This window comes from Triplophysa dalaica, chromosome 18 (assembly GCF_015846415.1).
Source record: "Triplophysa dalaica isolate WHDGS20190420 chromosome 18, ASM1584641v1, whole genome shotgun sequence".
Lineage (NCBI taxonomy): Eukaryota > Metazoa > Chordata > Actinopteri > Cypriniformes > Nemacheilidae > Triplophysa > Triplophysa dalaica.
In genome coordinates, this window is record NC_079559.1 from 7,820,516 (window position 1) to 7,838,575 (window position 18,060).

The 18,060-nt window shown below is 37.3% G+C and overlaps 1 protein-coding gene across 4 annotated transcripts in view; it reads right to left on the reverse strand.

Annotated features, from left to right (window-relative positions):
* Nucleotides 1-18,060, reverse strand: part of LOC130407246 (nephrocystin-4-like) — a 121,272-nt gene that overhangs the window by 27,190 nt on the left and 76,022 nt on the right. For all 4 annotated transcript variants that reach the window (XR_008904595.1, XM_056730007.1, XM_056730005.1 and 1 more), the window contains 5 exons: nucleotides 16,580-16,635; nucleotides 11,279-11,413; nucleotides 8,794-8,942; nucleotides 6,567-6,758; nucleotides 3,434-3,630 (listed from right to left, as the gene is read on the reverse strand). Coding sequence is in view for 3 of the 4 variants with exons in the window: in XM_056730007.1 (XP_056585985.1) it covers nucleotides 3,434-3,630; nucleotides 6,567-6,758; nucleotides 8,794-8,942; nucleotides 11,279-11,413; nucleotides 16,580-16,635 (729 nt within the window). In the remaining variant the exon portion in view is untranslated. The remainder of the gene's footprint in view (nucleotides 1-3,433; nucleotides 3,631-6,566; nucleotides 6,759-8,793; nucleotides 8,943-11,278; nucleotides 11,414-16,579; nucleotides 16,636-18,060) is intronic.

The following is an 18,060-nucleotide window of genomic DNA, read 5'->3' on the forward strand; positions in this document are numbered from 1 at the left end:
GGTTGAAAACAACCCAGCCATTTTTGTCCAAATATTTGTAAAAAAATATTTAAAAAATAATATAGCCTACAATATGTTTGATAAACATATATATCTCAGATTGCTAAAGACAAAATAACATACAAAGAGCAGCTAACATATTCACAGTGTTCAAAATATTAATTTCTGTCATAATTTCTTAATTTTTGTTTTATTTCTGAACTGTCTTGTGCTCCTGTAGCTAAGTTGGAAGTGTTCGATCCCAGAGATCACTCATACTAATATAAAAAGTAACTTTGAATAATAGCATATGTAAAATGCATACATTTAAATGTAAATGACATTCCAGTTAAACCGTCAAGTCTCTATATCGATTAGAGATTCGTTTTTCCCAGCATTTTAGTATGAAGTTGACAATGTGATATTTTAATGATCCTCTTTTCAAATGAAATGCTATCAGCTTCTACTTTTGTATAACCTTGTGTCACACCATTTGTATAACAGCATGCCGTGGTAAGGAAGGTTTGGAATTACATGAAAATGAAGTGATCCTGCAGCGTTTTGTGTTCACAAAGCACGTGTATACAATTTAAACGGTAAACTCTAAGCGAGCCACTCTGAAAACACCATATCATGAGCCCTGTGTGTGACTGGAGTATGAGAAGCAGAATACAAATTGAACCGAATGAAGCTCCTTCACCCTGAACTTCTGAGGTTTAATAAACGCACAAGGTCATGTCGCCATTTCCATTAGTCTTGCGGCTCTAGTTCTTAGCCAGTGTACAAATTAATCAACGCAAGAAGCTTCGGCCAAGACTATTATGGAGTAAAAAGCCCTACTCCGACTGAGGGGAAAAAAGAACCAGCTCTACATTTTAACGTGTTCTGAAATATCGGCTATTGCTGGTTTGTGAGAAACTATTGATAAAAATAACTCACATCAGGGCCAGGCAATAAGTACTTTTGGCAGCCGTATCAACCGACGGAGCCAAAACTGATTTCTCAGCACTACCAAGTTCATAACAAAGTCACTCGGCTTCACTTTTCTTCTGTGGGCCACCTCATATGAAAACTCCTTCCTAAAAGCAATTAATGGAATTAAGCCAAGAGCGGTTCAAGTCTAATCGTTCTTTTTTAGAGCTTTGTTCACTAAAACACAGCATGATTTGTGTTAAGGACTGCCATTAATTTTTACAAAGACAGTGATAGATTATTAAAATCTATTATTATTAAAAAAAGACAAATTAAGACGGCGACTCCTGAGATAGGCGCAGGCTCCCCGTGACCCGAGGTAGTTCGGATAAGCGGTAGAAAATGGAATGGAAAAAAAAAAAATGAAGACGGCTACAAATAAATGATACTTAAAAAAACTTCTTATTTTCATTTGGTTACTTTTGGTCTGAAATACATAGGGAGTTAGTTGTCTGAAGAACGACCATCTGACCATCCCAGCTCCAGCTCAGGCAATTCCATCCCAAACCAAGAGCAAATATTGACTACTTGTTACATTAATGCTGAATTTACAATGATTAGTAATAAATGCTAAATTTACATCACATGACAGTAGTTTGACGTTATAGCTGCACTCAGATACATTATGCTATTATTATTTTCCTTGCTTATAACCTTCCTCTGTTGCCTGATATCAATAAAAAAAGACAAAATAGACCCAAACAGTTTCAACAAATGAAACTTCCTAAATCACAACTAATAAGCTCTCCCAATTCTTCATAAAAATTTACTCAGTAACTTCTATTCAAAATCACTGAGTGCAGCTGTGACACCTCAGAGGAGATCTGGCCCTCCCGGCTGAGTCTGGTTTCTCCCGAGGTCTTTATTCTCCATTTATCTATCATTGGAGTTTTGGTTCCTTGCCACAGGGGATTGTTGGCTGGCTTGCTCACCTGGAGACTGCATTTATTAGATATTATTTACTAGAATGATCTCGCTTGTTCTATAAACATCATGCAATGTGCTGTGTTTGACATTTTCTGTGTTTTTCTGTTTTTCTCCTGTAAAGCTGATTTGGAACAATCCACATTGTGAAAAGCGCTATTTAAATAAAATTGAATTGATTACGTTTTTTTGGGGTGTTCAACAGTGGATGTGCATGTTTCTAATAAATAAATAAAAAATATATATATATTCTACATATTTCAAGTCTATTGTTCACCGCTGTCCCTCTTTTAACAAAGAGACTGGATTTCTTCCGGTCTATATAAAGTCCCTCCTTCCGAAACGCTCTGATTGGTAAAGCTGACCCGGTCTATCGTGATTTGCTCCCTCCTTAGAGTGTGTGTGAAGATGTCCCACCCATACTATTTCAGCGAGCTTCCGCTTCTCAGGATCGTGATTTGTCGGTGCCCCTCTCAGTACACATGTAGTTATAAACTTTGGCTTTTAGCAATAAACAGTAACAATGGCGTCAACTTCACATTGTCAGTTAAAAACATGCGGTGGGGAGGTCTACCAGTGCATGTGCAAACGGCAATCTTTGTTAGAGATCGCAATTTTTTCCTTCTTTTGCGAGGGAAATGACACCGGACCGATTGGGTTGGACCGGTTATATTAATTAACACTAAAAACAGAAGCGTTAGTTTTGCCTTTTTATATAAGACAAGAGTAGGATAATAAAACAAGCAGATTTACCAGGAGAAATTTGCAAGCAGGACTTCAAAGGATGTTTCATATAAGCGTTTAAGAGGTAAGCGCACACACAATATCAGTGTATTACACAGAACAGCTGATGTTAAATTCATGGAAGCTGTCATTTGACTGTAGGTTTTCTTAGAATGTGTGTAGCTGAATTCTTATTACTATCTGTAGGACTGTGAAGTAGTTAAGCGCTTAGCTCAGCTAAATGTTTACGATCTCTGATAACCAAACACTACTCCAGCGGCTCTTCCTCTTCTCTAAGGAAGGCCTCGCCCCTTTTTTAAGTATTCCTTTGGCCGGAGGTTTTTAAAAGCACTCGGAATAGGGACATCATGTACCCAGGAAGTAAAAGGCTGTAGTCCTTGAAAGCAAATTCTGTTAAAGACAATATCTCGCTTGGCACTGAACTTTATCAGGTATTATTTATGCTCTAACAGCAATATTACACACTAACCAAAGGTTGAAAAATGTGATCGCGGGGAACATGGCCTTTAATAAAATGAACACAACAAAATAAAAATAAAAGTTATTTAATATAAGTTACTATACAATTAAATAATAATATAAATTAATATTAACATGAATTAAAAATATATAAATAGTTCTGTTATTATACACTAGCCAAACACAAACCGGAAGTTAAATTTGGGTCAGGCGCACGCCTGCGTCCCATGAACAGTCTCTATAGATAGATATATATACATATACATATACAGTACATATATGTATACGTATATGTAAAATCAACCACAGTGTTTTGACGTGCTAGACTGAATTATAATGTGAATGATAATCATACCAGAGCTTAGTGTGCCATCTTTGTTGATAAGAGAAAGGACACAGGGGGAATCAGAGGTGGATTTCCCGCTGATCCTGCTGTTCCTTTGCGGGTCAAGCAGCTTCAGTCTCTCAGTGGTGACGGGGGGGAATCGGTAAAGCTGGAAGGTAAAATGTACAGAACTCGGCCAGTCTGAGTGCACACCACTCTGAGGAACCCTGAGGAGAGACAGACAGCTGATGGGACACCTGGGAACGTGACATTATTGTAAAGCAATGACGACATACGAACGGACGAATGAGAACAGTGCAGATGATATGAAAGAGATCCTAAAGAGTCAGTCTAAATTAAGTTTCTGTCAGAGTCACTCTATGATGAGGAGTCGTTTTGAATGACTTCTAGATCAAGCCATAAATGATGAAGTTAGTTCTATGAGAGTAGACCTATGATCAGGAAGTCAGGAGTTTATGTGAAGTTAAATTATGTCGAACTGACATTTCCTGGTAAATCTTACCGCTCTTACAGGTCCAATTATAAATCTTTATAAGCTTAAAGATGCAAATCAGGTAAGTAAAGAGTAAATTTACAATATCACAATTTTGAACACATTACTAACCTTTACTAACATTGTAAGCTGACCTCAAGGGCAAAAATTACATTAAACAATGCTATGTTCCATTGATCATGCATTCATAAATGGGTTTAACACAGTTAATGTTGAACAAGCCTCGAACTCATTTAATCAAAAACAATAAAACAGCATCCTTGTGCCAAACACTGAAATAATGACGCGAAGAGACGGAACTCAAAAGCAGGTAAATCATAGCACAAAACTTCCCATTTAATCATGTGGAACTTCAGCATTTCCTGAAAGTGAAATCAATAACTTGCTTGCAAATTCATTGCACTCTGACTCTTTCACCGAAGAGAGGAATCAATAAAAAAATGAAGTTATTTGTGTTTTAGTGAGACAGCCTTTCTGGAAGAAATGTTTCCTTAAAAACATGATTAATTAAGCCAATTTAATTAGTCAGTAACAGCATGCTACATTTTATGTGTGCAATGATCGTCCATCACTGAATTACTCAGCACCTGAACAAACACCTTTATTGGAAGCCTGGCGGTGTGGGTTCAGTCGTTCAAACCGGTCGGGTTTAGAACCTGAGGCTGCATTCGACAAGAGGACAAACAAAGATATAAATAAATAAATGCAGGGTATAAATGAATTAATCAAAGTCTAGGTGACATTTGTGAGCCGACGAGGCGATGTGACGAGTTTGTCTTCATCCTCAGCGGAATGAATTAAAATGGAAGGACAGATTAGGGAGGAATGATTGCTTTCTTTCTCTTTGTGAAAAAGATTAGCAATCAATCACTCCGAATTAGATAAGGATAGAAAGTATTTAGACTGCGGACAATCGGCGGAGACACCAAGCACGCCTGCATCACCAATCCGGAGTTTAAGTGCTATTCACTCAAAACGTCACTTCTGACCTCTGAGCCAATCAAATGTACCAATTTAAAGCACAGGGTTTGAAGCAGCGTAAGGTTTTCACATCAAATCTCATCTGGTGAACAAAGAGACAGATGGCAAAATGGAAGTTATGGGAGAGAATGCGCTCACACGAACACACTGATGACACATTTCAAAAGGGCGAAACTACAAAGCTTTACTTTCTTTACAAAACATAAAGAGAAGATGTATTAGCGTACTTCTGTCTATCACTAATGGAAAAATAGGTCAATGTCATTACCAACTTCTTATTGAGCTTCAAGGAAAAACTGTATCAATTTGATATAAAAAATTAAATTGTGAAAAATCGTTGGCACGCTTTATCTCACACAAAACAGTAGATAATTAAGGAAAAAGCTGAAACTCAAAGCTTTACGATACAGCATGAAGTATTATGACAAATTAGGACTAAGACCATAGAAGTCATTATCTTGTAAAGTCATAATTAGCATTATTACGGTTCATACATTATTTTATTAATATTGCTATTATTTAATTTATCACATTGATATGTTGAATTACCATTATTTACAGTATTTATAAACAAAAAAAATGATGTTATTATTTTCCTGACAGCCTCCTCATTGTCACAGGAAAACAAAATGGGTCTTTTCCCAACCTTGAGATCTCTTTTCTCCTGCTGAAGAGACAAGACATCTTGATAGAGAGCGCGGGACAAGATGCACAGGGAACATATTTAAATCTGTCAATGTCTGATCTGAGAACAGAAGGGTGCCTGGGTCTGTCACAAGAACACTTGACAAGTTCGTTTCTTGGACAACTTAGTATCAATGCCTGCGTGATGTGTAGTCAGTGGTTGAACGGAGATTGAGATAAGTTAGCTGGAGATGTTTGGCCTTGAGCAGAACTTGAGGGTCTGGCATTATTATTGAAATAAAGAAGCCGGCACTCCCTGTTTAATAGTGTTACAGGACTGCTTGTACAAGCTTTAGAAGAACATACTGCTCCGTAACAGCCCTGTCTGTGAATCTTTCATGGTGTTGGAAGAGTTTGCCAGCACTCAAAGCATTAAATGAACAGTTCTTTATTTGTCTTTATTTACTCACCCTCAAGTGGTTCCAAATCAAAAACAGTATGTCATCAAATAAAATTGATTACATACTGTTGTCATGAAGACAGAGAAATATATTTGAGAGAATAATTTTACCCAAACAGTTCTTGGCCACCATTGACAACCATAGAAGGAAACATTTCTTTATAAATTTCTTTGTCCTATTGAACAAAAACAAGATATTTTGAAGAATGTAGGAAAGAACTTTTGGGGACTACCATCGTAATTTGTCCTACTATGGCAGTCAATGGTGGCCAAGAACTGTTTGATATGTAATTATGTTATTGAGAAGCTGTACTGCATATAAAAATAGCATCTGACAGACGTGTTTGCGTAAGTCGAGATTTGGACTTTCATAGATCCACTTATGACCAATGAAATAGCATAGTGCAAAAGCAAGAGAACTAAAAAAGAAATTGACGGCAAATTATGAAGAAAAAAAATCATGTCAAATGGATGTTATTGCAGTTTAGCTAATTTATTACTGAAGCTCATAATTTGTGATGAGTTTGTATGTAGTCCGTTCATCTGTTCGTTCAGACAAAAAAAAAAGGTAGCAAGTAAAATACCTGGTAAAGGCTAGGAACTGCAGAATAAGAGTGTTGGCCTGAAGAGGATCCGCTTCTTCTCTCTTAGGGTCAAAGTTCACAGGCTCGGAAGAATCCAGAACCTCAGCCACCTGGTTCTGCTGATCCAGAATCTGAGGGAAACCCGAGGAGAAGAGCTGGGCCAGAGATCTGCGAGAGGTCAACTTAGAGGAGCTGAGACAGAGAAATCATGGTAAAATATTACAAATGACTCAACACGGTATATCTGTATTGTCATAACACTGAGGAGGATTGTGGATCATCTTATTTCAATATAAAATAATATTGAGATTTTAAACATTTAGAGCTTAAAACATTTTCCATAAATGTGACCCTGGAGCACAAAAACAGTCTTAAGCAGCACGGGAACATTTTTAGTAAAAGACAAAAAAACATTGTATGGGTCAAAATTATTGATTTTTCTATTATGCTAAAAATCGTTAGGATATTTAGTAAAGAACATGTTTCATTAAGATATTTTGTAAATTTCCTACCTTAAATATATAAAAACTTTATTTTTGTGAGTGAAGTGCCTGTCACAGTGCCCCTTATTAACAACTTCAAAGGCAATTTTCTCAATATTTTTTGCGCTCTCGAATTTGTGAGTTGTAAACGGTTGTATCTCTGCCAGATACGGACCTATTCCAACATTATTTATAAAGCTTTCAGATTATGTAAAAAATCTCAATTTCGAAAATTTGACCCATAAAACTGGTTTTGTTGTCCAGGGTCACAAATGTGAGTAACATGGCTCCCTAGTTAAAACTGCTGAGCCTTTACCAGAGCTGTTTATATAGTTGTATTATTTCAGAAGCCCTACGTGAGCTTTTTCAACAATAGACAGGAGAGAAGTGTATGCGGCATGATGAAAGCAGAACTTTAATGTGTTCTTTTATGGCATAATGAGGGAATACAGCAATTAGGCCTCACTGTACTCCGATCAGGTTTTTTTAATTGCCACATACAAAGAGGAATATAATACCACCTATGCATCAGTGTAATTTTCTGCCGAATTAAACATTTATAATCCCTGTTTATTATTTTCACACTTGCCTGCTCTGTATTTTCTTTTTAAAATTCACACAGAAATCAGAGCAGGATTAAAAGAGAGACGGAGAGAGAGAGGCATACAGATTGGTAAGAAAGAGAAGAATTCACCTGTCCTTACAGTACACAAAACCTTCATTCTTTTAACAATTGTGTGTTTTACATATTGTCTCATATCAAATAAATACCAAGGAAATCTGGATTTACAACCAGCCACCCATTTAAAACTCCTCAGAGAGAGGGGTCGTTTTATTATAATGTACCAAGGACAATCAAACCTTCTGTCCTTGCCTGAAATAGTCTGAGCTCTCAAAAGTACATGAAAAATGTCCTTTTCAACACCTTAAAACTCGTCTTCAATTCAACTTAATTCATCCTGGTTTAGTATTCAGACTTCAATTTTAATTCATGTAGCTCAATCAGATATAACAACTAAGTCCTATTTTAAATAAAAAGTCAATGTGCTGTATCACAAAAAGCTTCTGAGATCTGGTTCTCTGCAGGGCCAGGAGACAAATGTAAATAGTATTGACCCGTTGCCTGTCTAAAAGTAGTACTGTGTTTGGTCAGAATTGGATGATGCATATCTAACAGCTGTAAACTGGGAATAGAAACTCTTATACATTCAAAGTAGAGAGTTTAAAGAAAAACTTTACTTTTCATTTTACTTTAATCTCACTGCTTCAGCAGAGCCGCTGCCACTTTTAAAGCACAGCTAATGCACACTTTTAAAATCAGACCATTTGGGAGGACTCTAAAATACTAAACCATAAATGAGTATGTTATAAAGTATTATATTTGTGTTATGGGGCAATGGTAACAGATGGAGATAGATGAGTGGTTGAAGAGATGTTAAAAGGATAGATGATAGAAAACAGGATTTATATTTGCTTATTTATACAGCAAACATTGCTTATTTATATGGCTATAAATTATGTATAATTTATATACTTAAACTTGTATCTGTGTGTGCGTATGTTTTTGTACATGCTATATATTAATTTATTTGGGTCAAAGAGAGACTGGAAATGTAATTGGTCATGCAACACTTAATATATAATGAATATGAGTGGGTTTCAGGGTTAAAACGTTGAAACCGTGCTTCATATGGCCCCCGGAGCATGCGGAGATGGTGTGTGTCTGCGTGTTATGCGGTTCTCACCCTGCAGCATGTGTACCGAGGGTAATGACAGGGGCGTGCACCGGGTTGAAGGTCAGTTCCCGTATCTCGCCCTCGTCCTCACTTCTCTCCCCCTCTCTCTCCTGTACACTCAGCTCCAAGTGCGCTATGCTGCCGGCACCTAGACGCTCCTGATTCCATTTTAACACATACACATATACAGGAAAAGAAGACAAAAAGACAAAATGAGGAATGTTTTTCAAATGAAGCAGCCTACCTTGCTGAACAAAAACAAGAAAGAATGAAGCTTCGGTTCGTAAATCCTCAGCGTGGGACTATCTTTAAATCACAGAAAATATTCACACAGAAAAGCAAATAGAAACGTTAAAAAGTGCACAGGATATCCAGGTGTGTGAAGGTAATGGCATGTGAGAAGGATGACATATGAACTCTATAAAACGTGATTCTTCGTCTCTTATACCAGAAATCCAACAACTAAATACCCATAAAGGAATTTAAATAATTTATCAAATTCTTCCTAAATGAGTATTTGCTCAAAAAACAATTAGATTTTTATTTGCTTTAGTCCATAATGCTTCTTGATTCCCAAAATGCCCTGTTCTTTCTTAATCTTGAGAGATTTATTCTGATTGGCTGGTTTGGAGGTCTCGGAAAGGTTTGCTTGAAAGAAAGCATGTGCTTGATAAACATGGGCAGAGGAGACTCCATAACTTTAAAAATTACTCCATAATTTTTGCTTTGTGTTACAACTGTGTTAGAATTTATTTATATTTTGATCAGAAAATCTGAAGTTAACACATAAAATGCTGATTGTCTCGATTGTGAACTGTCAGTGTTTTTTTATTATATTATATATTTTTCACATCTAATTTCGTTACTATTTTTCTTTATTTAGTTTTTATATGGTTAAATAAAAAAATTCAATGCAGTACATAGTCCACAAGAAATCTCCCCAATCTGCAGTTGAATTTCTATCTGTTACAGTGACATTTCACTTGTAGCATCCCTCATTTGCAAGTCATTCTGGATAAAAGTGCCTGCTAAATGAATAAATGTCGACTGAAATGTGACATGCTACCATATGCACACAAAATCCAACACACACACGTGGGCATGCAGCAGCACTTTAGCCAAATTGCAAGAGACCTCCAACTTTCTGCTTTTAGACGAAAAGCTCGGCAGTCTTTAAATTAAAAAAGATTAAAAGGATTGAAAACTCTGGCTTGGGAGTGAGAAATAGAGATATGAATAAGAAAAGAAAAAAGGGAGTAAAAATGCGCAAGGAATAATTAAATGGCATCATAAAATCACCCAGGATTCTTTAGAAGTGACATGTCTATAACACATGAACTCGATCACAGCAGAAATTTCCTATCTCATCTGTGACAGAAAAGGACGTGTGCGGCACACAGAAGCAAATAATCGTGGGGGCGGAAACGAAGCACTTTATGTGTTTATTTACACAGCACCAACATGTAGTCAAATGCTCTGTATGACTACCAGCATCAGTATAAACACACACACCCACACACTTCATTACCATAAGATCTGTAGATATCCCGGCGCATGTGTGAAATGTTCCAACTCTTCAGTATACTGGCTGTATTTATTTCTTCATTTACATAAAATATAACATGCAGGATGCTAGGTGATGTATACCGTATAAAAACAAACACAATCCATTAACATAAATGTTGTTATTTAACATGAAATCAAACGATTGTTTTGCTGAGTTCAAGCAAGCCCGGTGGATTCTGTGCACTGAGAACAGACACCCATGATATAAAAAGAGTGGAGCTGTAGAGTTTTCTTAGATAATCTCCCTGACATGAATTTCCACTGTATTTGAGCACATTTGCTGAACCTGACCGGCTCTGAAAGTTCTGATCCACCGCTCTAGTTTATGAAAGCAAATCAAAGCAAATTATTTTGTAGAAATACAAAGCATGAAAAGACCATAGAGAGGCCGCTAACTTTTTCAAACCAATGGGAAGGTAATAAACCTCTCTAAAGGAAGAACATATTGGAAGTAGGATTTTGCAGGTTTAGTTGTTTAATGACAAATACATGTAATATGTAACTAGCATGCTAGCAGGTGCAACTACAGATTAAGAGATAAATAGACTGCTTCACTGCTTACGGTATCCTGCGTTCTGAATCTTTATATGTGAAATAAGGACTATGTGTGTATGTGTGCGTTTCTCTGTAATGTTTTGAGTGGATGTAGGCGTTTTATTGCTTTGCACGAAGGCATCTTGGATTTTCCAGGAAATCTGAATCTTTATGTTTGATCCAAAGGATTATGTGTGTACGCATAAGAGTATACCGCACTGTAAATGGTGTGTGTGCGTGCACATGTTTCTCTGTAATGTTTTGAGTGGGTGTAGGCGTTTTATTGCTTTGCACGAATGCATCCCAGTGCTTTTGTTCTAAAGGAAAAGGAACATATATATTTGTGTGTTTGTTAGTGTAGGTGTGCGTGTGCGTATGTGGGTGGAAAACTTACGACATGTGACAGCTGGTGGGCCGATGCCATCGGGGAGGGAGAGAGAAGAGAGGGGATCTGTTGTTGCCATGGAGACCCCACAGTGTGGCTCATGGTCGGGTACCGTGAAGTCATAGCAAGCTGAGAGAGAGACAGCTGAACAACAGAATCAGAGAAAAAAAACAACAGAAAGAAAAAAAATGATACATATTTATCGCATGGTGCAATGGGCAGAAGCATCTGACGAAGTGGCAATCCCCCGCAGCTGGCATCAACATAATGCCAACCTCCAGCCGACACAAAAGCAGGATGAAATTAGAAGCCTGTTTTTGCATAAACATGACAGATCCCGCTTTGGATGCTGCTACTTTGGTTGCACATATTTTTACATGAGCCCGAATTTCTCTTGGTTTTGAGCGTTTCACAATTCCTGTTTCTCCCTTCCTTCTAACGCGAGTCTTTATTGCAGTCAAAACACCAGAAGTAAAGCTGTGATCCCACCCACATGTGCACACACGAGAACGTTGTCCGATGAAGTCATCAATTGCAGAGCAGCTTGTATAACACTGTGCAAAATGTAAAGATTTCAAATCAGCAAAGCTAGTTCTGGCTTATCTTAATGAAGACATTATGACTGTGCTGATGCAACTGTGCTGAATTTCGTCAGCCTGTGCCTTAAGAAGCTTTGTGTGGTAAGGAGAGGCTGTTTGGTGATCTGTGTTTCACACGGCTGGATGACTGTGCTACAGCGATAGAAGCAGAATATAGGCTGTGATAGGGTCAGTGGTGTTAAACTCATGACTCAAGTGCCTTCACTACAGACTAAATCACTGACACCAGGTCAACTCAAGTCTCCACTGACCCCAATACAGAACCATTTATGACTCACCGACCCCAATACTGCATAAACTCATGACTACACCGAGTCTAGTTCAGCTAAAACCTGTGAGTCCAGAGTTTCTAATGCTGCCGAAGACCGAAAAATAAAATGCAAAATAAAGGTACAAAATACAGAATACAAATCGATACAGAATGTTCCTTAATATTAATATATGCCTTATTTTCACATATATTTTTACAGTGTACAAATTCGTGAGAAACATAGACAAGTTTACACTAGGGTTCCACTAAACTGTGCAGTGGCCTGGTGGCAAAGACAATTTTAAAAAATGAGTTACATTTTGAGCCAATTTTAGCATTAATATGAATTGAAAAATATTTTTTAAGAGATCAATTACTGGTGTCTTCAGGTGTCCAAATAATTTGTCATTTTTAAAATTACATTTTTTTTTGTCTTTTTTATAGGAAAAGGGAATAGAATAGTAGACAGCAAAATGCGGGATGAGAGGGGACGTATGAAAACGGGACATGACCGTGGTTCAACTTTTACCTGTTTATATCCATAGCATGTGCTCAAGCAGCTATCCAAACAAATCTTGTCCTTATTTTGAAGAGTATATTTATTTTGTTATATTTGAAACCCCAACATATACTGTATCTTGTGTGAAATGTTTTTTGAAGGGATTTGTTTATAATCTTGATGTATTTAAAATGAGCCATTTTTTTTGCTGTTTTTGAGGCTTTGATTATTTTTTGTGGGTGTTAAACAGTGGATGTTCATATTTCTAGTTTCAAAAAAACGCTTTATATTTCACATATTTCAAGTCTATTGTTCATCGATGTCCCTCTTCTAACAAAATGACTGGATTTCTTGGGGTCTATAAAAAAATCCCTCCTTCCGAAACCCTCTTATTGGTAAAGCTGACCAGATCTGTCGTGATTGATTCCCTGCTTAGAGCGTCCGTCTGAAGATATCCCACCCATACCATATCAGGGAGCTTACGTTTCTCAGTGCACGTGTATTCATAAGCTTTGACTTTAAGCAATGAACAGTAACAATTGCGTCAACTTCACTTCATCAGTTAAACACATGCGGATCGATCAAAGTGTTACGGAGGTCTGCTAGTGCATGTGTAAACATCAATCTTTGTTAAATATCACAATTTCTTCCTACTATGGCGAAGGAAAGACACCGGACCGTTTGGGTCAGACTGGTTGTATTAATTAACAATAACAGAAGCATTAGTTTTGCCTCTTATATTGAATCCGAGTTGAAAAATAAAACAAGCAGAATGACCTGAAGAAATTTGCAAGCAGGACTTCAAAGGACATTTCATAGAAGTGTTTTAGAGGTATGCGCACACACTCACAATATCATGGTATTATACAGGACAACTTTCACAGCCGAAGTTAAAGTCACGGAAGACGTAATTTGACCGTTGGTTTTCTTAGAATGTGTGTAGCTGAATTCCTATTACCAGCTGCAGGACTGTGATGAAGTCAAAGTAGTTTTACAATCTCTGATAACCAAACACTACTACAGAGGCTCTTCCTCTTCTCTAAGAAAGCCATCCCCCCTTTTGTGGAGTATTCCTTTAGGCGAAGGTTTTTCAAAAACTCGTATTAGTGACAACATTTAGGCGGGAAATATAGAGCTGTAGTCCGATTCCAGCCGTTCTCTGTAGTCCTTGAAAAGAGAATTCTCTTAAAGAGAATATCTCGTTTGGCATTGAACTTTGAGCTTTATAATTTTGCAGACATTGTTTATGCTCTAACAGCAACATTACACACTAACTAAAGATTTAAAATTGCCCGCTTTAATAAAATAGTCCTTTTTAATTTTAATCAGACAAGAAAGTATACAAGAGACAGGACGTAATGAAGATAGCGGTGATCTGTGCCGGACTCGACCGCCACCTACGCAACATGTACCGCCCACCAGGTCAGGTCTGTTGTGTCATTCTGCTGTCTTTCTATAAAATAAATGCCATTTGGTTTAATTTTTTTATCTAATGCAATAACAATCATTTAGTTCTGGCCTAATTGACCCAACAGCCTACTTTCTGGAGCCACTTTATATGCAAATATGAGTCATTTAATGTATTATTTATAAGTCATTAGAGTTTAAAATTAATTATAAAGTTTGGAACAGTGTTTAAATAATTTTCGCAAACAAAAGTTCTATTGAAAGAAGGAAACTCCGGACTTTACTTGGGTCAGAGCAGAGTCCAGCAACATCAGACACCTAAACAAGTGACTCGCTCAGAGGAGCTCAAGTGTTATTACAGCCATCACTCAGAAGAGAGAGGCAGGATAGAGAGAACAGACAGACAGACACATCCACATGACGTCTTAACAACTGACAGACACAGTGCCAACAGAAGAGGAGCAAGGTCAGAATAAAAATCTTGCCTGTCGATATTCACAAAGCCAGCTCTTGTTTGACATACACTCACTTTCATGCATACTAAAAAACCAAATCAATAACAGAGGCATCGCTGTTTCTGAAAGAGAGAAGGATAGAAAGAGGCACAGGCTCTTTTTATAAAGCATTAACTATAAATAGAGTGTGAGTGCGTGCATCTAAGCAAGCACTTTATCTCGCAAAATTCAGTGCAGGATGTGGACATGTGCTGGATGGCATTATTAACCCTTAGAGACCCAAGCTTTGATATTGAGGATGCATTTTTGTCCTTGGTTGAATTTAGGGTTTTAGCATACTGCAAGGATAAAATCTGGATAATATTCTGAAACATTCTCAAGGTCTCTGAAATAACACTTAATCAAAATGCCTAAAATGATCATTTAGACAAAGTGCTACCACAGTTGCTTTGACCTTTACAAAATCCTGCAACTTTCTATTTAATATATCCACTTTTATAAAAAGCGATAACATTTATTGGGAAGAATTTATCTTTGATTTTATAAGTGTGCTCTGAAGAACTTTTTCTAACAATTAGAATTTTTTTATTACACAATTTTATTTTTTTATTTTTATATATATATTTTTAATGCAGATATTTCCATTACTAAACATATAAAACTAAAGGTAAAAAAAGAATTGATCCACAACAGTCAAGCAACGGTGTCAGTAGATGTCATGTGACTTTAGCATGCTGGGAAATTTAATAACGTATTGCAATTTCATGTAGAGGGTCTCTGAAGGTTAAGAGCCTCATACATACATAAGAGCAGAGTAAAGCAGAAACACAATAATGTATGTCTATCTTTGAATCACATTGATGTGTAAATGAGAGCCCCCCTGCGATTGATACCAGACAATAAAACATATCGTAAAAACAGATCTGATACCGTCTGCTCCTTTATTGTTTGTAGTATGACTAAACTGGTCCGTACATGTCTAGCTCTATCCACATGTTTGTGCTTGAGAGAGAGAGATAAAAACATTTAAAAGGCGAGAAAGACCACCATCAATCAAAGAGATGTACAGCTTAAGACAGTCCTGACATCCTTTTTCAGGCTGAGTGAGGGACTCACGCTTAAGGATAAAAACACACACCGGGTTAAGATAAGAAACATTTTAAACAACCTCTCAAAATTGGTATTTTTCTAAATTAGCTAAGCACTAAAATCGATGAGCACCAGAGCAGTGCTTGTGAGCTGTGGGGGTACAGAAAGTGTCTGTGGGGGGTCTTAAAGGTCTAAAGCGTCGGCTTTGTTTTCTTTCATTTTCCTTTGAAGAGTTAAATCGGGCTTTGCTAGACAGAGCGAAATTCTGAGCCATTTGGAGTCAACACATTTCCGTCTGCCAGCCGACAAAATCTGTTTTTGCGTTCGGCGACTTGTTAAACTGTGTCTGAAAATAGAGGGTGTTTATCCTGGCATCAAAGTGCAAATAAAGGCTCGACTCAGAATGGCCACTGCCTGCATATTTTGTCTTGCACTAAACACATTACAGCCCTAACGAACCAATAGCTTGTGGCGCTAATATCGGACAAAGTCCGTCTGTGAGACAGTGTGCAAACAGTGCCAGAATTCAAAACGAAACCCCATTTCTTCCATTTAACTTCGACAGACCGAAAATCTTGAAATGAACCCCTGTTGGTTGAGCTTACAGATTTAAAGGTAAATAATAGATTGGCAGTAGAACAGGGTTGTGCGCTCCAGGCCCTTGTGCTCGTCTGCGCCGCTTCAATTCTCAAGGTGTTGTGAAGAAAAGAGGTGCGCTCTTTATCCTGCCCATCAATAGTGACCAGCTCTGTCTCCAGTCTGCTTTGTAACTCTCCCTACATATACTTTTTCCTAGCTTTCATGGTGCAATGCTGCCGTAACTCTAAGAAACAGCTCCTGGGCACTCGGGTCAGCAGAACATGGCAATGAGACAGTTCTGACACTGTCTGGTACAGGTTACAACATCACAGCTGGCTACACCAGCCAAGTTTGTTCTAAACTGTTGTCGTTCCGGTGACATAGGCACAAAGCGCACCCTGGGAAAGGGCAATATAATTTTTTGGGACTTACGGCTGGGCCACGGGGAGACTGCGCTGTCGAAGCTGTCGGCTCGAGGACATTCTCATCTAAAAGGGAAATAAACAACCCAAATAAAATTAATAAAACAGTCATATAATATAATATATCATAATATAATAATGTCACGTAATGTAAAAAAATAAAATAAATTAAATTAAAGAATGTGAAGTGAAGTAAAGTAAAGTAAAGTAAAATAATATAAAAGAAAATAATATAATATAAAAGAAAATAAAGAAAAATAAATAAAATAAACTTTTAAAATAAATATTTATTTCTTTGTGTATTCATATTTTTTAAAGGAAAAATTACAGCGTGCACCTTTAATTAAAGTCTGATAATAGACTGTTTGAAACTTTTTACATTTTCTAACTTATTGAATTGATTTTGAAATAAATGTTAAAACAAGTTAACATAGTAAGCTACATTAATATGATACATTAGGGCATCTGGCCAATGCTGATTCGCATTCACAGCGTAAAGACAACCCACTACACCTGAACCTTACTGCACAATGAATCATATTTGTCCCTTAAGACTAGCAGCGGTAGAAAGGCTCTGGACCAGATGAGAGAGGAGTTCAGGGTCACAGAAAACAGCACATCATTTCCTTAGTCCAATAATGATGTCAGTTATGTTTGCCACTTCTAATGGCCTTACACAACGTATGATAAGAAAACTGAATGAAAGATTTTCGCCCACTGTTTTCAATATCTGTTTCACATTTGTGCTCCTTTATCCGTTCAAACACAATTACCAGATGCTTGGATGAGAACGCCATAAGCTCCCGTATGTTAAAACAGACACTTTTTATGACTCACTCTTGTTTTAACAAACTGATTTTTATAGGATAAGCACCTGACAAGTGTAAAATCCTGGGAGATTTTAAAATTGGCCGCTTGGGATTTGACACCGACAGATCTGATGTAACATCGACAAAATGTGCTAAACCATCTGTGCTTAAGCGACACGGGAGAACGAATAAGTGTAGCAACCGTCCTGTAAAATGAATGAGATATACAATGGGCCGGTCCTAGATGCTGATTGGTTAACAGACATACTTTATTCACAAAACAGCCTCGCTTACCTTATTTACAACATTTTACCAAATATATCAATATATTCTTATAACCAATTACACAAGTATAATCTGCGTTCTGAAAGCAGCTCTGTCACACTCTGTATTTTAAAGGATGTCAGATGCATTTAATGTTAAATTTGCCTTGTTGACTGATCCGAGGGGGCTTGCACTTCAGGCTACCAAACACTGACTGGGTAAATGTTCAGGATAGATTTTTATTTATCTACTCCAGCACCCTGGCGAGCTGAATGTTCACCTTTCAGTCTGGAACAACAGATACTGAACGTGTCTGGTGATTTTCTGAACATTAATGATAAACCTGTCTGAATATGTCATGACTCACGAGGCGGAGACTCAAATGCGGGAAAAACTTTATTAAACACAAGAAAATTAA